The following is a 20,545-nucleotide window of genomic DNA, read 5'->3' on the forward strand; positions in this document are numbered from 1 at the left end:
TCTGTGACCTGCATGAGATGTGTGACGTAGCTCACAAGTACGGAGCCCTGACTTTTGTGGATGAGGTGCACGCAGTGGGTCTGTACGGAGAAAGGGGGGCGGGAATTGGGGAGAGAGACGGGGCGCTCCACAAGATTGACGTCGTATCCGGAACTCTGGGTAAAGGAATACCTTATTTTTGGGAAGTTTTAGTACAACGCTTTAATGATCTTTTCCCATTAAAGCCCCCTCCCAAAAAAAAATCAAAATGAAAAAACCACCACCGTGTATAGGAGATGTACTTGTTTCTAGGCTAGAGGGTATCAATAAAGTTAACAGTAAAAAAAACAAAAAAAAATAGTTGTCAAAAATAATCCATTATAATTGAAGATTATTGCAAAAAAGTAATTAACTACTTAAAATTAAAAAAAGTAATTAACTAAAAAGAAAGTGGACTAAGTGATGATAGTCCACTTTCCTTCTTTTTCTAAAATTGGTTATTTTAGCACAAATATTCAATAAAAATAAATTAGAAAACATAACAATTGATGTTTGTCCAGGCAAGGCTTTTGGAAACATCGGAGGCTACATCGCGGCTAACAAGACTCTAATCGACGTCATCCGAAGCTACGGTTCTGGCTTCATCTTTACAACATCCCTTCCCCCCTCAGTGCTCTACGGGACAATCGCTGCCATCCGAATACTGAAAGGGGAGGAGGGAGAGGTGTTACGTAATAGGCAGCAGGAGAATGTGAAGTTGTTACGTAATAAGCTGTTGCGAGTTGGACTGCCTGTGATTGATGCGCCTAGTCATATCATACCAATTCATGTAAGTTTTTTCGTTGCATTTTTGTTGTTTTCTAATTTTTTGGAACTTTGTTTTGTCACAATTTTGGTATAACTTATTCAAAGTTTGTGAGATTTCAGTCTGGCCATCAAAAATTTCAACAAATATCATCTATTTGTAGATAAAGAAGTTTTTGATCACAGTGCTGATGTTATGAAAGAAATTACAAAAAAAAATAGGTTCAGATCTGTCTATTTTGGCAAAACTATCAAAAACATTTAAAAAACTCTACTTTTCTGCGGAATAATTGTTCTGACTGTATGCTTCATCTAGTTTTGTACTTAATAAAGCGTGGAGGGGATGGTTTACAAAAAATCTCAAAATAACGGAAAACAAAATTTGAAAATTTCAGCAAGTTTTTGAAAGCGAACTATAAAACAGTACTTAAAAAGCAGTCGGAACATCCAGAGCTCCGCGCTAATACGAGCAGTCTTCTTGTTGCTTTTTCGCAATTTGAAGCTGTTTTTGCCTTTTTGTGTTTTTTTTTGTTGGATTTGATTAAGGCCATCAAAAATTTCTAAAATATGACCTCTCACATAGTTATAAAAACTGCAATTTTGATTGAAATTAAAATAAAAATATTCAAAATTAAACACTAGGTTTTGGAAATTTGCTTGCAAAAAAGTTAAAAAATTATTATTGAATGATGTTTTCTGTTCAGGAATTGAGCGGTGTCATTAAAAAAAGTTTCTATAGACCAAAATTTTTACCAAGTTTTGCCGGCGAAATGGAAATTTTTGTACCAATATTTTTAGGTTGGAAACGCAGAAGCATGCACAAAAGTATCCGATTACCTTTTGGACAGACACGATATCTACATCCAAGCTATCAACTACCCTACTGTAGCCAAGGGAACTGAGCGACTTCGGATTGCACCCTCGCCGCTTCACACGGAGGAGATGATGGATGAATTGGTGGGGGCTCTTTTCGAATCTTGGGTTGCGAATCGACTGCCGCTTAATGTTTTGGTGTCCCCGCCGCAAGGAAGTGACTTCTGTCGTGACAGGGCAGAGGAATTGCCATTGACTTTCAGTCAGAGCTGATTGCCTGTCAAAAATGGACAATGAAGGCATATTGTTACGATTTTCATATGTTAACGTTATTGATTAAATAACATCTGAACTGAATTATGTGCAAACTTGGGAAGATTTTAAACTTAAATAGTTTTCTTAATTTATGTTTGAATGTCAACCGAATGAAGCCTGGAATCCATACTAGCAAGCGTAGTCGGTTAGTGAGCATAAGTAGCATGAAAATCAGACCACACTCAGAAAAAAAATCGAACATGAAGACCAAAATATAAAATATCAAGAATTTTTTGTCCAAAACTTCTGTTTTTGTTCGTTTCTTAGAAAAGACTAGTGAATTAAGTGGGAAAAAAACAAGTGGTAATAATATAATAATATAGTAATAATATAATAGTATAATTGGTAAATAATAGTCGGTCGCTGTGCAAGTAGCACAGAAAACTCGTGCAAAAAAAAAACAATTCAAAAATGAAGTAAAAAAATCTAACTGATGTTTTGAGGACTGGATTGATTAATAGATATCCACTTTTTTTGCCAGCCCATACCTTTCACGTAAATTTTTTTTTTTCAAAGAATCGATTTATCTACGAGAAATTGAAATTGTTGAATATCACCTGCTGATTTGAACAAATTGATATGACAATGATGTGTGTTGAAATCAAAAATTCGAGACCGTCGACTCAGCTGGTATAGTTTGTGCTTGACATATTTTTTATTCAACTCTTTATGTCATCTTGCAGTTGCATCTTTTACGAACTCTTGGTTTTTGTAGTTTTCTTCATACGAGTCATCAAAAACGAAAAAAAAAATGTTTTCTAGGTTGTAGAGAGCCTCTAAGTGTGGAGCTGCATAAGAGCTGTATTAATTCATTTCGGCACTTTTCCGTTCATTGGTCGGTTTTATTTGAGCACTTCACTTTTTCCAAATCCTGATTGACATTCGATGTCCATCAACACTCTCGTTTGTGTATCTTGAATTTTGTTGAAATTCTGGGGTTTAGTTATACGTATCCAACTAAATCTAAAGATAACTTAAGTAGGCGAACAATCAAAAAAACTACAATTGTTTCTCTGTTAAAAAAAACATCGTATTTAGGCGTGAGTATACAAACATCTATCCAATGTTTCCAAATTTTTCCCTCACAATCTACTGAATCATTAAAACTTTCTGCTACAATTGTTGCATTTCCATATATGAATACTGTACGAGAAGCCTTTTTCTTACTAAAAGCAAAACTGAGGAAAGTCCCTAAACCTGTTTCATGAATAAAAATACGTTCTTCAAAAAAGTCCACGCAGAGAATTTCTTCACAGAAGAATCAAAAACAAAAAGAGTAGTCTGTGTATTGTCAGCAGTTTTGTCTTTTGTCTCTAGATGATAGCAGTAAACCAACAAAAACGACTTTCAACCAGTTTTTTCAAAAGGAAGCCTCCTAGACATAACCAAAAAAAATGTTTTTTTTTCTTAAATAAAATATTGAAAAAAACTTAAAAGATTAATTTAATAAGCGTCTATCGGTACCTAGTTTAGGCTGCAATTAAATTGTTGCCTAACCTATTGGTTTTTTTTGTGGTCATTCAGGGCATAACCTAAAATATAAAGCGAAACTTGAAAAAACTGCAGAATAAACAACGCTTGTCATATAATTTCATGGCATAGAACGAACGCTCATCTTGGTTTTCCTAATGCAAATGTTTTAAATCTTTGTCTATCTGTGGAATTTTTTGATAAATAGCATGCTATCTATAGTTTAAAACTGTAGTTTAGAACTGTTTTTGTTTTAGTTTAGAGCTGTTTTATAAGCACTTTTTATTAATCCATGAAAACATTTTTTTAAAGAATACGAAACGATACAAACATCTCTTTGTAGTTTGCTTTAAGGTGTGAGAGATAGTTTATTACAAAAACAAGAAAAAAGTGTTTTTTTGTCGTTTTCCTTCAATCTTTCAACCAAAACTTATTAGTTGGCCTCAAAACGCAATCAGAATAATTATCATCATAATGCTAATCAAATAATCATCAAGAAAACCAACTTAAATCTGATAATTTTGATAAACACAAGATACTTGCTTCATCCAATTAGAATCCCGTTATATTGATGTCTGGTACACGTGTTTATCATTTTGAAAATCACAGGAAACTAAAACTCCTTCAATTTGATAAGAAGTTTTTTTTGTATTCAAAAACTTTATTATTGTGCCGACCCAGTCTTAGGACGTTTAATTTTAAAAACACAGACTCCTGGACCTCTTTTTGGAATTGGGTTCTCAGTAAAAAGTCACCACTCAAACTCCTGGTTCATGCCGTCAAGTATTATCTTTTCGGATTCATACTTTCGGTAAAAAGTCACACCTCTATTTCTCGAGAAGTTTCTGAATACCACGAGAAGTTCGGTAGCCAAAGGTTTGGAATAAGATAAGTAGAATCAAGATACATCAAAAGTTACTATTTGAATTGATTCCAGTGGCTAATTTGGAATTTAATAGCACTGTGAAAAAACAAACCCCTGGACCAGAAATAATTATAGGGCTTGTTGCTTAAATAGCGGCCTCAGTTGATAGGTACTAGTTCTGCAAAATCACCAAGGTAGAAAAATCCTTCTGGGATACCATTTGGAGTTTTTAGTTTTTTTTTCCAGAAGAAAGGACACCATAATTTAAAAGATTGATCACTTGGGAAGTATGAATCAGGTTTGGATAAATTTGGTTGGACGCTATAAAAAACCCTGAATTATTTCTAGCTGACTGAATTCTATTGATTTTTTCGCCTGAAATTGTGCCAAATTTTATGAGCTGAGGCCTCAAAACTACAAAAAAATACCACAACTAGCAAGGAAAGTAGAAAAAGGAATCGAACTCTGGAAAAAAGAATTGAACTCTTGGAAAAAGGAATCGAGCAGCTGCAGTGCAACTGAAAATGAGGCGAATACATTGTAAGTGAGAGTTTGACGTTTGCCGAGAAATGGGTGACAAAACTTGGTTGTTCGTAAAAGTGAATTGATAAATTAGTTGTTTAGATTCTTAGTTCCAATTTAATATTTGTTAGTCAAGCTTTGACTAAGAGGAAACATAGATTGAGAATCAGCATAAATATACACCTAGCAAACGATGTAGCAAAACAACAGAGTGACCACGCACAGCGTAACACTCAGTATAGGCCAAGCCAGTGACCTTGAACATAACTGGTAGTGAAATTAGCAGCATAACTGCGAAAAGGCAAGTAAAAAGCCAGGTACCGAAGGTCACCTCATGACATTTCCCGCGGAAGAGAAAAATTTTGAAACTGATTTCAACATTTTTGTAATTAATAAACTGCACACAGATGGGCATTAGATAGATAGCACCCCTATCCCTCACAAATGCAAGGTGGCAAATAATATAGATTATATTAAGTTTAGCAAAGTATTGAATAGTTTGATAGTAAACAATAGTCAATCTTCATCTTGAGTTTAATTGACCAATGAGGAGTAAGACGCTTCCAGCAGAGCCAGTTGAGGTCGATCACGAATAAGCGTTTTCTAGGCGAATGCGAGAACGGTAGAACGCTCCCAGAGGGTAGGTCACAAACCTCCTCCCTCAATCTTGTATAACTTTAACAGAGTGCCGTAAAGGATCCACAAAGAATTTCGTAGCCTTCTTGCTACGTGATGAGGTCCTGACAACTTCCGAATCATCCACTACTGGCTGGGCGGGAAGAGACAGAGAAGGATATGAAGAGTGTGTTTCTGGAGGTACGTGTTGTGAGGATGGAACAAAACCCTCAGAAACAACCTTATCCCTTGTAGACTGCTGAGGAGTAAAACTCGAATCAGCAAATGTGACTGGCGGCAAATCTTCCTGGAGCCTTGGTCGCTTCTCCACTGGGGTAGATTCCCGAACCACCTGTAGAGTATTCGGACCAGATGAGCCCTCACATGAAGAATCAACTGTGAGATCCACCAACTGTGATACACTAGGGTCGTCAGGTCGTTTCTCTAACAGGATTGGTTGAGAGCGAGTAGCTGGCCTTTTTTCTACACTGCGTGAAGTCGATCTTGGTGCTTGAAGGCGATCACCTAGTGTGTTTTGACACGCTGAAATGTTATTACGGAAGACAAACATGGTTTTTACGATAAACTTTTCCTTTGTCAGTAACATAAGTGTGATCGGTAATCTGAGTAACCTTGAATTCTGCAGACTTATAAAGAAGTTTGCCGGACTGACGATCTATATTTTTTCTAATGACTCTAACTCGACTAGGATTGGATAAGAGAAGGGTTTCCAATTTACTTGTTTTAGTCGGGCGACGGGGTTGAAGAATTGGTAAGCGACGGGAACTGGCCTGAGCCCCTGGGTGCATAGTACCTGACTGACCCTCCGAAAAACAGAGTGTGATGTGTGAAAGACCTGTTTTTAGAGAACGAGCCAACTCTGAGGCTCACTCTCAGCAACATTACCCTCCAGGGAGAACATGGGCTTAAATCGTTTGGCAATCGGAGGGCTGGCACTTCCTCTCGGCACCACCTTTGCGCGATCCCGACTGTAGTCCTGGCTAGCAATTTGGTCCGGCGTTACGAGGTTGCGCTCAAGTCTTTGTGCTGAAGTATCAGAATTAACAACATTATGAAAAGCCTGTGACCATTCAGTATTTGGCTCATGTCCAAAATGTAATTCAAAAGGCAACTTCTTAAGTATAGAAAGATTACTCTTGCAAATAGCTTCAATTATCCGCTGAAGCGTCTCTTTAAAAGTATCAAAATTAGGATCAAGTTTCGCCGTGCCCAATTTGCGTTTCATAGTCTGTATCATACGTTCAATTAGATCAGAGCCTCTATGATCGCCAACGGGTGAAAGAATATGTCTAATACCTCTACTAGAACAAAATTGTTGTACTAAATCATTCTTAAACCCAGAGCCATGATCAGCCATGATAGAATGAGGTAAACCATGAATACGTATTTAGGATTCAAGGAATTTTGTAACCTTCTTAGCCCCAGTAGTTTTAGTAAAAAGAATAGAAGGAAATTTCGAGAAACGATCGATAGCTACCAAGAGGAATATCTCCGCAACTTTGTCATCTAGTATAGGACCAGCAAAATCTAACTGAAGCTCCTGATTTGGCCTTGAAAAATTAGGTAATGTTTGAGCGGTATGAAAAGTCTTAACAGGTTCAAGATTCTTACCATTCAACGTGCATTCACGGCATTTCTCACAGGTTTTAACAATCTGTCGGTTTGAAAACGGCCACCAAATGTACTCTGAGGCTGACATCATGGCCTTTTGTCCGGGATGAGAGCGGTGAAGACGAGCAAGGACAGCCTGCCTCAAAGCTTCGGGGATTGCTAACTTGTTGTCAATGATCACACAATTATTGACGACCGCTGCCTTGGACCAGAATTGAGCCATGTAGGCCCCGAGTTTGTTGAAGCTAGTGACATCCTTATTAATAATAGCCCGTTTCATCGGGCCCAGGAAAAGATCTTCCTCCGTGAGCGAGCTCGGCTAAAATATCGGCGTCAAACAAACGTGGTAGTCCCACAATGCCTTTATTGGACTTCGAGAGAATAGGTTTACCTCCGTTAACTGCAAACACGCCAACCTTAGCGGTTGTGTGGTTTTTCTCCGGTTGAGATAAGCGGCACCTCCTCATAGTCTCCAAAAGTTGATTGTGTCCCTCGTTTCTGGAGATAGTCCTGGCGGCAACAAATGGAGTTTTCGCTGCATGCTCACGGGTTCGATTATGCTGTCGTATCTGATCCAAACGAGAGATTCGACCTAACTGACAAGATCTCATTGTGGGACGCGGGCTCGGTCGTCTGAAATTCGTTGAGCTCAGAGGAAAGTTTTCTACAAAAGAGAGGAGGTCAGTTTGTTCCGCCGTCGAGTTGAGTATCGTTTGTGAGTCAGGGGATGAACGAGTGTAGAATGAAAGTCGTTAGCAGTAGGTTGTGGGTAGTAGCTGGTGGTAGAATCGGATCTGAGGAGTCGATACTTTGACAGTGAGATTTTACAAAAGAAAAAGATGAGAAAAGTGAGTTATGACTGTTTTCAAGCAATTCAGGTCGGAGACAAAGATTTAGAGCGAGAGAAACCGGTCTACGATTTTTAATTTGAATACCCGTTTCTGATTGGTCGACAGTTGCAGAGCATAACTCGACGCCGTCTCTCGGTGAGATACTTGAAACACGTATTTGCATAACGATGCATTAGATCATAACGAAATTCTGATGAGAGCAAAGAAAACTTCTGTGTGGGAGGATCAACGACTTCTTGCGACAAAGGACACAAGCCATCTCTTGAATTATTCAAGTTAAAGGAATTTATAAAAGTTAAGGCCGAATTAAAAGCCACAATAGACTTAACAACAAAAAGCTCGTCATAAATCGAAGGCGCTGGAGCTGAGATGTAGGATAGCGAGAAAAATAGTTCGCAATACCCAGTGTAACCCAAGGGACATGAATAACTTCGAAATCAAAAGGTAACAAACGATCCGCCCAGCGAGAAAGACGCCACTGATAAGTCTTATTATTATAATTTTCACTCAATGCCGAAATAATGGCTTATGATCCGTCAACACTTGAAAACAATTACCCAACAAATACGTACGAAACTGTTCACACGCCCAAACGATTGCCAACCACTCTAATTCATTTGGACTATACTTCGTTTCTGCATTATTGAGAAAACGCGAAGCAAATGCAGTCGGAGCCCAAACTCCCGGTTCAATCTCCTGCTCAAGGCAGGCTCCTAGTCCGTTATGACTAGCGTCACATTTTACCCGAGAATTTTTCGGAGAGTCATAATGAAACAAACTAGGGATTTTAGCCACCAGATCGATTATACTCTTGAAGGCACTATCTTTTTCCTCTCCCCTCCGAAACGACTGTTTGTTACATGCTTTTAAGGATTGCCGAAAATGAACTGTATGAGTATGTAACTCAGATATGAACCATTGTAGATGATTTAGCCTTCCCATAAATGAACGGAGCTGTTTCAAAGTTCTTGGGGGCTTAAGTGATTGAATCGCATCTATCTTTGAAAATTTGGGAGAATAACCGTCCTCATTTGTATCTTAACCTAACCAAGTGAATTGGTTAACCGAAAGTTCACACTTACTAAGCTTCAGTGCCCAGCCTTCTGCATCGAGTCTCTGCATCACCTTTTCGACCAAGTTGTTGTGTTCTTGAATATCTCCCTTCGTGAATACTAAGATATCGTCCAAGTAATAAATTACACCCTCTAATCCTTGTAACGTACAGTCCATTGCCTTCTGGAACTCGGTTGGTATATCTGTTAAACAGTAGAACCCAGTCTTGAACCTATAAGTCCCCGTAGCATCCCCACACAAGATTTTGAAGTTACAGTGACTACTAGTAACAGACGATAGAGGCAATTGACTGAAAACCTACTTCAAGTCTAATGAGGTAAACCTAAACTTTCCGGGTACATCCTTAGTGATTATCTGAGCCACTGAATCAATGAGCTCATGAATGTTTGGCATCTGGATCTTGTTCTTCCAGATCTGCGCATTCATCGGCTTAGCATTTTTGGCAAGTTTGATTGAGCCATCCTTCTTGGCTGTCAACACAATGGGCGCTATGAAGAAATCGGTCGTACATTTATCTAGTTTTTCGATGTGACCATGTTTCACCAACTGCTTGATCTCATTAGCAACTCTGTCCTGGATACGAATCAGAACTTTAGGTCCTCTAACTTGACGCGGTACCAGAGGGAACTTAAACTTTGTGTATACTTTATGGTTCTTGGATCTCCCTAATCGACTAAACACATGTGCATATTTCTTGGCGAAGAAAGAACTCCAATAATCGGAAATTGGGTCTTCAACCTTAACTTCAAGCTGCTGGACGGGCTCCACCCTCAGTTGGGTAGTCACCACACCTAATTGATCTTGCAAATCTAAGTCCAAAAAGTTTCGGGTTCTTTTCTCGGAGACAAGGAAACAAGCCTCCTTTACTTTCCAGCCACTTGAAGAGATCGGAATGCAAATTGAACCAAGAAGACAAATCGGTTTCTTATTATAATTGACACACAAAGTATCTATAGGATATTGTGTGATATCTCAGATTTAGATGGACGGGTTACGCTGAAGTAATACGTCACAAATGCGTTTGTTGAAGAACGAGACCGGACTTCCCGTGTCTACAGTTGAGTAGAAGAAACTTCGCCCAGTACGCAATTGGATACTACGACTTCTTGGTTTTCCTTCGTTTAATTTTAGAAGCTCGATACTATCAATCCTGACCGCGCTTTCTATTTGCAGAACACCGTACCCCGGTTCACTATCATAATCAGCGTCTATAAAATTACAATCGATGAGGGGGTCTGTCACCTCCTCATTTTCGTGAACCAATTTTACACGTCTTTTTGACGAATTACAACATTTGGCAAAGTGACCTTGTTTCTTGCAAAGATTACACGTAACCTCTCGAGCCGGACACGACTTTCTATGATCCGGGCTAAAAGGATTGCCACAGAAATAGCATGATTTGCTGCCTTTGTTGCTTTGCGCGTTTTGCCGATTGAATTAGTTCTGAGGAGAATTACATTTTCCTCGAGCGACTGGATTAAGAAAATAGGCTCTTGTTTGACCTTTATAGAACTGGAGAACTGATTGTGTGGAAGGACTTTTTGAACCGAGCTGATGTACTTGCCCTCTTTTCACACTCCAGAGTGAGTTTGAAAGTGTCATCCAAATCTAATTTTGCCTTAATTAGTTTTTGCTTAACGTCCACATCACGAATTCGTCCGATGAAGAGATCTTTCAAAGTATCCCTCTCATGAGCTTCGGGCCAATTACACAAAGCAATCTGAGCACTGAGACGAGCGTAGATTGAAGAGAAAGTATCGTTTTCCAACATGAGTATAGTGTTATACAATTTGATACGTTCAACAGTATAATCATGTTCCACCTTGAACAGTGTCTCACAAGGATTGTGAAAATCACGAAAAGTAGTAACACTAATGTCCGTGTGCGGTTAAGAATCTGCGAAATTTCGCTTTCCTTCATTTCCCAAATCGAAAAACAATCGTGACTTCAAACGAGCTTCAGCTTCGTGAGAAAACCAGTTCTGACTAATTCGAGGACCTTTCCTTCTGCGCTCGATATTCATTTTATTTATTCTACGGACCGCCGCTTGATCTCGGAGGACTCGAGCATTCGCCTCCCCAGCGTCTTCCGTGGGACCCACTTCCTCTGCTCTGGGAGGGGGTTCATCGATGTTCTCCGCGGGCTCCACAAAAAGTTACTGAGGATTTATGTTGTCCTTCAGCCCCACTGCCCGGAAGAATTGCCCAATCCAAGATTCCCATAGGAACGGTGGTTGATCAAAGGTTTCGCCCAAAATGGAGGAATACCTAACAGGTCAGTCCTGTCTTCATTCACAGGAACTGCTGGCTGCGCCATGACATATGCCGAGAAATGGGTGACAAAACTTGGTTGTTCGTAAAAGTGAATTGATAAATTAGTTGTTTAGATTCTTAGTTCGAATTTAATATTTGTTAGTCAAGCTTTGACTAAGACGAAACATAGATTGAGAATCAGAATGAATATACATCTAGCAAACGATGTAGCAAAACAACAGAGTGACGACGCACAGCGTAACACGCAGTATAGGCCAAGCCAGTGACCTTGAACATAACTGGTAGTAAAATCAGCAGCATAACTGCGCAAATGCAAGTGGTAAGCGAGGTACCGAAGGTCACCTCATGACAGAGTTAAGCTGAAGACTGAATATCGCACAAAACTAGTGGATTCAATTGGAGAGCAACTGATTAAAATTTGGGTTCAACTTGAATATGACATTTGAGCTACTCAGAGCAAATACCTGGACCAAAGAAAATTAAATCGTGCCAGGAAAAATTGGCCTCAACAGGAGAATGAAAAATAATTCAGGTTTTCTGATTAAAACGATTCAGGTCGGGAATGAAAAAGAAAATTGACACAAAATATAACCGTTGAGGATGGTTTATTAGCTACCCCCCCTCAAAAAATAGGACTTGAAATTTGCTTGAGTAAAAGAAGAGTGAAGCGGTCATCGAGGGATTGTCTGCTGACCGGATATTTATAACCTATATTAACACATAGAAGCCAGCAGGCATCCCCCCCCCCCCGCTCCCCACATATACACCCCTGATCAGCAGGACTCACTCAAGTAGCAGAAGAGTGAGGTGATCAGTCAGGGGGGGGGGGGGTTCTGTTTTGATCTTCCTGGGATTCTTAGTTCTGACTACCTTTCCATGCATGGTGGGTTCATTTTCGATATTTCAAACTAAACATAGAGTAGGAAATAACGGTAGAACAAAAAACATCTGGAAATGTTCATAGTATGTTGTTTATTTTGAAATTATCGGATACGATCAGTTATCAAGAGGTTTTCGTTGAATTTCATCAACATCCAGATATGGTTTAAGTGAACTTTCTCTCAATTTTAAGTGATTATGGCATCAAAAAAATCATTTTACATCAAGGATCTTACTTTGATATGAAAAAGTGAAAGAACTTCCAGAAATTGCACTTTTTGTTGTAGCATGAAACATTCAGTACTATTACAGACTGAGAAAAAATTATTTTGGAGCTTCAAAAATGTGTGTTCTTCTATCCCATAGCAGTGGGTTTGACAAAAATTGGATGTAGTTTCTGAAACTTATGTTTGATTTTTCCTTGAAATTTTTGTCTTTTTGATTATTAGCAAGATAAATGTGATAAGTTTTTCAGATTGAATGTTCGTTTTAGCCATTTAGCGAAAAATTTGAAACGTCTTGGATATTTTATCACTTGATTAAAATATAAATAGGCAGAGCGCTTTAATTTTGTCTTTAATTTATAAATGTGGGTTACTTTTTGACGAAAAGCTGAAGTGAAATCTAATCAATATATATTTTTTAAATTTTTCCATGAATATTGCGAAAATTGATCTATTGAATAGATTTTTTTCTTTATGTTTACCTTTCCATGGACAATTAGTCAATTAAATATACATGGTGCAAAATGGAGAATTTTCGACAGATCTTGCATCTAAAATGAACAATTTTTTTCTTTTCTTTTTCAAAAATTATGGTTCCTTTCACGACTTTTTACAGTTTTTAATTACGTTTCAGCTAGATATCAGCATTGTTTTTGCTAATCTGAATTTTGCTCTTGTTAGAACAGTGTATAAATCACGTCCTGATTTTCTCGATTTTAAGTTTTGAGGGACAATTGAAGTAAAGTTCAATTTTTAAAACAAAAAACTGGTTTACACAAATTGGGATTGGTTTTACCCTCTACACGTAATTTAACATTGATATTCTGCAATTAGTTAAAAAGCGATAAAAGTTTGCCAATAATCTTGAGAATTCTGCAGAAAAAAACTAAATGTTTACCATTTCTTACCATGATACTGAAACTTTGTATTTTAATACATTACACACTACAACTTATCTTAATACAATCAAGTTATTTATCAAAACATCAAAAAATCTTTAAAAAATCTAAACACAATCCTTATTCATCGGAAAATCAGGCGCCAAAATCTTTTTTTTTTTCTAAAAGATGGCATCTGAAATTTGGCATTACACATACTAATACATGGGGCAACCTATTACCTATCTCAATACTTGAAAACCTACTTCGTATCTTAATACAAAGCCTGCTAACCGGATGACTATAACTTATCTAATTACATGGGGGTGAGCAGGCACCCCTGATCACCCCACTCTTCTAGTACTCAGCTCAATTTACTTCCTTTTCAATTCCCTTCTTTATTTTTGATGTAAGATCTTCATTGAAATAAAACAATTCAAAAACCACTTTGATAGCTGTTGAAACCTTTTGTGCTGATTGCAGAAGGCTGGTTTTTTATATTTAGTTTTCAATCCAAATAATTGCACTAATTGCTTACAAGCATCTGGCTCCTTGATCAGCTCTGCTAAATTCAAACTGTGATCGGTGGCATTTGTTGAACTATCAGACCAGTTACGTTGCTAGGAACACGAAAAAGTATTTTGTATTTGAGGAGAATTAGCAATGTTTTAGGGATAAAGCATCACAATAGAAGCAATAAAAGTACCCTTCTTTTTTGTTCTTTTTGAGTGATTATTATGACAAGCTGATCGATCTTCATCGATAACAAGCGGGTTGTTCTCTCGAAAACATTTGCATGCTGATGGAACATATAGATGTTTAGTAGCTTTTAGAAGGTCATATGTGGGACAAAAAATCAACCAAAAATTTTCAGATGTTCATCTTTTATATTTATCCCCCTCATTTCCTTAAATTTTAGTCATTAAATTCATTTGTTTGTTGCAGTAAGCAGCAAAACTATCAAGATTGTTTCTTTTTGTTCACGTTTGTTTTCCAGCTAATCAAAATTTCACTGAATTTCAGTGCTGCGCAAGCGTCAATAGCGCTCATTCAATAAAAACTGGATGAAAACAACTACAGTAAATGTTCAAATTCAAGATTTCTAACTGGGTTATTGTTGAAAAAAATTTATCAACAAAAACACAAAAAAATATTTGCAACAAGTTGCATCAAAAACAAATGGAAATAAATGGTGGAAAAACTATTTTTTTTGTCTTTTCTGTTTTTTGTTTGAACTTAACCAAAATTCAAGGAAACAATTTTGAAAATTTTAGTTTAAATCAATTCACCCGGTTACTCTGAATCAGCAAACTAGAAATTTGCACGACAAAAAGTGCAGTGAAAATTCAATGAACAGCGAAAAATTAAGTAAGCAAAATCATTGCAACCTAATAAATTGTTTTACTAAATTTTGGAAAAAAAAGTTCTGCTGCCCATTGCAAAAACAAAACGGCTTGAATGAGTTAAGTAGAAAAAGAATTTATTTTTACAAAAAAGACTATGAAAAGAACCTCTAGTGCTCGTATTGCTATCGAAATAACTATCTTGTGAAAGTAATTACTTATTTAAGCAAAACTAAAGCATTGTTTTTTCGTCATTAGAAAACAAAGTCTATTGGTTTATTAAACTAATAATTAGCATCCATTGAGACATCTTCTACACTAGCTGAATTGTTGTCTTTCCTATCTGCCCAGGCAAAAACTTTAATTAGATCAGTCTACACAGACCCTCTATTAGTTACCAGTTGTGTTGAAAAAAAAACGACGCCGTTGTCAATTTTTTTCTGAGGGCAGACTAAATTCATAAAGTCTTGATGAAAAATAAATAAATACAGAACATGAACTGGGATAATCAACAGATATAAAAGGAAAAGATAAAACTTATAACAGAGTGTTGAAGTTTTATTATAATTTTACTACGATCAATTCTCACCTAAAATTGGAAATAGATAATCAACCGGTACGGGGTAGATATTGATTCTAAACATTTTGAGATTTTGTAATTGTCTTGCTTAGAGTATACACAAAGCCGTAGCGATACAGTGGAACCTTATACTTGTGAAAATACGTGTTAATTTATATTACAAAGCAAAAACTATTTCCTGTCGTTATTTGTTCATGCTGCCTTGTAGTTAATGATTGTTCACGTGAGATTACAAACCCCACCACGAGATTTTTTCGGCTATCAAAAATCTAGAATTTGTCTTTTTCAGGAAACTTTTTATCCCACGACTCACATAAAAATTGTTTTATGGTACATCGAATGGTTTTGTGAGACTAAGTATGAAAATCAATCTTGTTGTTCCGACTTTCGATACGAAACTAACGGAATACTTGTGCTCGGGGTAGTTTTTTTTTTCAGACAAATTTCGACTTTTTAACTAGCCATTTAAGACGGAATTTTTTAATATCATTCAAAAGGTATTGTTGTCCTGAGCTTCAATTTGAAAAGATATTTCACCTGTGATCGTTTTTCGTAAAGTTATGGGGGTTTAAAGTTTGCCATTTTGGCCAATTTGGAACAATTAACGCGCGATATATTTCGCGCTATTGACGCGTAAGCGGAGAGTTAATCTGTCTTAAAAATTGTTTGAAATTGGTTGAAAGAAGCTTATTTGCCATAATTGATTTGTTACAAGGAGCGAAATTTATCCTTTTTTTCTTTATATGGCGTGTGGGAGGTGTAAAATTCAAAAAAAAAAATTTCATTTTATTTCAATACATTTATTTTTTTAAGGTTATTACTGGTCCATAAGCTTTAAAAGGCAGTGGGAACAATCAGGGCTTCACCCTGACACGAGCAGTCTTGTTTGTTTGTTTTTCTAGATAGTCAGATTTTCAATTTTTGTAGCAATCGTTCACTGTGAACAATCAAATAGCATGTACAGTTTTGCAGATGGAGAATGAAGAAATTGGCCGACTTTTCATTAATTATTAGATTCGCCCTATTTTTAAACACTCAGAAAAATTTTTGGATCAGTAATTCAAACTAGAAGCTAGATATTTTTCGCTAAAATATTCGGTGCCGGAACAGTTAAATTATGGGCTCTTGTTTGAAAAACTAACTTTATATCGAGTCCAAATCAGTCGATAATAGTTGGCTAGGGCTAACTGTACGTTAGGTCTTTTGGGGGTGAGGGATATGTTAGGTTACCAAGTAATGCTCGCTAGAAGTACAAAAAAATTGTGCGCAAACCATTATATCTGCGCGCTGGTTTTGAAACATTTTTTTTAACGTAATCCATTTTGAAAATGATACATGGCTAAGCGGAAACCGTACATTGGCTCACTTGGGACGGAAAAAAAACTGTACGTTAGGTTACTAAATTTTGCTCGATAGAAAACAAAATTTTTTTTCGGTACGGGAACCAATGCACAATTTTCGACAACCAATTTTTATACTGAATTCATTTTTGAAATTACTAATAGCAGGGTGGGAAACTGCACGTAAGGTCACCTCTATTTCTTTACTAACTACGAAATGAGGTGTATTATTTTTTTTGCTGGCCATCGGTTAGAAGCGGATTATGAGAAAAGCAAATGTAAAGAAAATTTCAACCTTAATTTTCGTTGATTGTTTATGTTGATTGTTTTGACATCACCGTAAGGTCAAAAAACAGAAAAATTGCACCCTGAAGTTTTCTTATTTTTCAGTTTTACATTGACTGTTTTGGCATTTAAATCCTGTCATTGTAACTTATCCCCGCACTCAGTATAGGGAGTTGATGATCAAATTATGCTATTATTATGGTCATTCTCTATAAAACTTTTCCAATCATCGATTATAAAATACTATAATTGCTACAAATAATTTCAAAATTAGCGTTCAATTTTTTTATTGATTCAGGAATGGTTCATTATCTATCTTTTGCATCTAAGATGCTCGTAGCTTATGCTTATTTTATTTTTTTAATTTTGTGCATTTGAAAAACCATTTAGCAAATTTCAACTAAATTTTATTCAGTTTTTTCTTGGATTATGTTTCAGCATGATGCCTTTTTTGTTTGATGAAGATAAAAATATGAGTAAATTCTTTTAAGCTAGTGATTTCATAATTTCAAGGAATATCTATGGAGTTTTTGTTAAATTTTTCTTTTCAGATTAACCAAAGGGCACAGTACATTTCACATTTAGAGACCTACTTATTTACGGCAAATTATCAATCCATTTTAAGAAAACGGTAACATTTTGTGTGAGTTTGTGATAAGATTGAGATAAGATTGTGATGAGTATTTTGATTGAAATCTATTTTAAACTTTTACAAAATGTTGAGAAGATGGATTTTCAATGAGTTGAACACCTTGAAATGTTACCTATAATTGTATTTTAATCTATGCTTTTCTTTGTTCCGGTGGTTTCTTTCTCCGATAAAAAAATTAGTGTTTTCAGTATAAAACTTATTACCTTGTTAATATTTTGTTCTTTTTTTCATTCAATTTCTTTCAACTTTCAAAACTAGTTCTTAAATAAAAAACTAGTTTAGATAAATTGAAGAAACCATTGGGATACAAGCAATTTAGCTTGAGATAAACTCTTTTCTATAAGAAATGAAAAGTTGATGGAAGTAAGAGAAACTGAATAACAAAAATTGTTGAAGCGAAAACAATCGTAACTAGGAGAAAAAATAACGGCAATGTGTAAAACCCTTGAGAAATTTTGTATGCAAAAACTTGAACAAAATTGAAAACTGTTTTTGAAAATTGCTTTTAAATCGTAGTTAAAGCATTCAAGAAAGGCATCCAATTCATTTGAAAGGCTTTTGGCAACTTTTAGCTTTTTTTCGGGAAAGAATTGCTGGCTTAGAAGTTTTCTTGAATGAAAATTGTAAAACAGGGAAAATCCTAAATCTTTATGACAAGAATTGTTTTGCAGGATGGTAAAACGGGATGGCTTGGATCACCAATTTTTTTTTCTCGACGTTGAAAAACATTTTGAGTTTTCCTTATTGTTCCAAAACGATATATCTAAAAAAAAACCTTTGCTCTATACGGTAATTTATTTACCGATAGAAGATTTTTTTTCAGATTTTTAGTTTTGTCCAATTATGGACAAAAAATCAAAGGTGTTAATCAAGTTTTTCAGAAACATTAAAAAAACTTGAGATTCGATTCAAAAAAAGCTCAAAAAATTCAGTACAGATTTAAATAAGTTCAGAAAATTGTCTAAAGAAAGAGAAAAATTTTGGACAAACTTATGTAGCTTAATTTGATAACACAATCTAATTGGATGATTCCACGAGTCTACGTTTGAGTAGTTTTATAAAATTACATCTCATTTTTTCATTTTTTAAATTTCACTAAATCTTAAATCACCAAAGAAAAAATAAAAAATGTTTGAACGATTGGTTTTCTTGTTTTTTTTTTATGTAATCTCACAGTGGACGGAACATTTGGTGCTACTTGCTCAAAAAATGACGCTTCTTGTTATATTAGTGAATTTTTTTCAAAAGGTCATTTTGTGATTTGCTTTATTATAAATTTTGGATTGAAGTTCTTGATTAGTAGTTTAAACTAAATTTGTTCAAAGAAATTTGGCAGAAATTTGACAATTCTTTACAGTTAGATTGTTCATTTATAATTTTTGGAGTTGTTTTTTTTGTAATATTCTGAAGAAGCATTGCAAATTTAACCAGTTCGTCTTTTAAGGTAACTGCGATTGGCTGACAGAAATAAGACGTTTACCATTTTTAGAAAAGCTACATTTTTAACACCATTTTAAAATCGTGTCTCGCGGATTTTGAAATAATACCTGAGCTCTATGTCTGGCAAATAAGACGACAGTTGCATAAGACGACAACCGTTTTTAAGGGACTTTTCGGCTATGCTGCGCACAATTCTCCAATTGTATCCAACATAAACTGCTTAATATCGAACAGTTCAATTTAAGTGTTTTAAAGCTCATTTGGGACCAAGAGAGCTATCTACCCCTAAATCAAAACAGGGGGGAGATCGTTCAGATGGGGCATTATTTGTCGTCTTTTTGCTCTGTCGTCTTATTGCTCTGTCGTCTTATTGCTCTGTCGTCTTATTGCTCTGTCGTCTTATTGCTCTGTCGTATTAAAAATCCTTACGTTCTATTTGCCTAACACCCCTCTGCGTCTTGTTTAATTTGCCAAAATACAGTTTCCTGATTGGTTCTTTTTTTTTTGGTTGACATTTTGCTGATTAGTTTGATAAAAAGGAAGAACTAAATTGGCGCCGACATAAAAATAATCATTCTAGCAACCGCTATTGAAGCTTCAAAAAGAGCTGACGATAATTTTCGATTAATTTTCAGCAAGGAAATTTAGTTTTCTTGTCGTCTTGTTCTTATCACTAATTTTATGTCATGAAAATTATAAATTTTGTCGCTGATTATCTTTCTTTTATAAGAAAATGAAAATAGCTTCCTATAACCATTTTTGCTCGCTTTATTTCCCGGGGTAAAATTATTTTTATTAATTTCTACAATTGCTTTGACTGAAAAAAAGGAACATATTGTTTTTTACTGTTCGTTGCGTATTTAAGCTTCTTATTTTCGTATTCGGAAAAAAATCGATTTTTCAATCCTTATCGAAGACAAAATCATCCCTTAAGGGACTTTGTGTGTAATTTGATCTTCATTTTGTAAGTTCTGAACACAATATGAACGCAATTTCGCTCTACGGTTCTTAACATTTTAACCCTAACTTAAAGTTCCTAAATTGAATTTCTTTTTTCTTATTTTCTTACTTTTTCTTTTTTTACTCTTGAAGAAATTGTTCAATTTTCGACAACCAGAGCTAAATTTATCTCCTTGCGATAATATCTTACATATTGCTCATCCCCGCTTATATATGATGTATTTTCAGGTTATAACATTTTCATATGAGCGATATTACGCCTACTTAAACCGAAAAAAATAGCCGACTTTTTTTGTCAAATTTGCTTTTTTTACAAGGCTCATTGGGTAAAAAATATGTAGTATCATTTGACAGTGTTTATTGCAGCATCAAAAACACATTTTTCAGCAAATGCGAAAGTGAAGTGAAACGCCAAATTTAATTTAAATTGATCGAAAATTTGGTTCAAATTACATTGTTTTACCTGTTGTCTAAAAAAAACCCTTTTGCCCCCTGAAAACTACCATTGGGCTAGCTTTAGTTTACCTGTGTGTTTAGTTATTTACCTTCAATACAATTATTGCAAGTAATCAGAATTGAATGAAAAAATAGGAGGTTCTCAGTATGTTTGTTTTACCGTCCCTTCATAAATCAACAAAATCCTTTTTGCTAGTTCAAATTGCCTCCACGTAACGTCAATAAATTCTTTTAATTTGTCCTCCTTATCGACAGGTTCAGATAAAGTTCAACCATCAAACAGCATTTCCATTTT

At 35.8% G+C, this 20,545-nt stretch overlaps 1 protein-coding gene across 1 annotated transcript; it reads left to right on the forward strand.

Annotated features, from left to right (window-relative positions):
* On the forward strand, nt 1-1,964 carry LOC134853288 (5-aminolevulinate synthase, erythroid-specific, mitochondrial-like). The gene is made up of 3 exons (XM_063869260.1): nt 1-159; nt 540-808; nt 1,582-1,964. Exons 1-3 carry the CDS (start codon nt 18-20, stop codon nt 1,867-1,869), a joined length of 699 nt encoding a protein of 232 aa, XP_063725330.1. The 5' UTR covers nt 1-17; the 3' UTR covers nt 1,870-1,964.
* The last annotated feature ends 18,581 nt before the right edge of the window (nt 1,965-20,545 follow it).

This window comes from Symsagittifera roscoffensis, chromosome 8 (assembly GCF_963678635.1).
Source record: "Symsagittifera roscoffensis chromosome 8, txSymRosc1.1, whole genome shotgun sequence".
Lineage (NCBI taxonomy): Eukaryota > Metazoa > Xenacoelomorpha > Acoela > Convolutidae > Symsagittifera > Symsagittifera roscoffensis.

Bases quoted from the DNA above. Each gene is read 5' to 3' on its own strand.
- LOC134853288 (XM_063869260.1), top strand. From the start codon at position 18: ATGTGTGACGTAGCTCACAAGTACGGAGCCCTGACTTTTGTGGATGAG. The intron at 160-539 runs GTAAAGGAATAC...ATGTTTGTCCAG, and splicing joins CGTCGTATCCGGAACTCTGG to GCAAGGCTTTTGGAAACATC. The intron at 809-1,581 runs GTAAGTTTTTTC...CAATATTTTTAG, and splicing joins GTCATATCATACCAATTCAT to GTTGGAAACGCAGAAGCATG.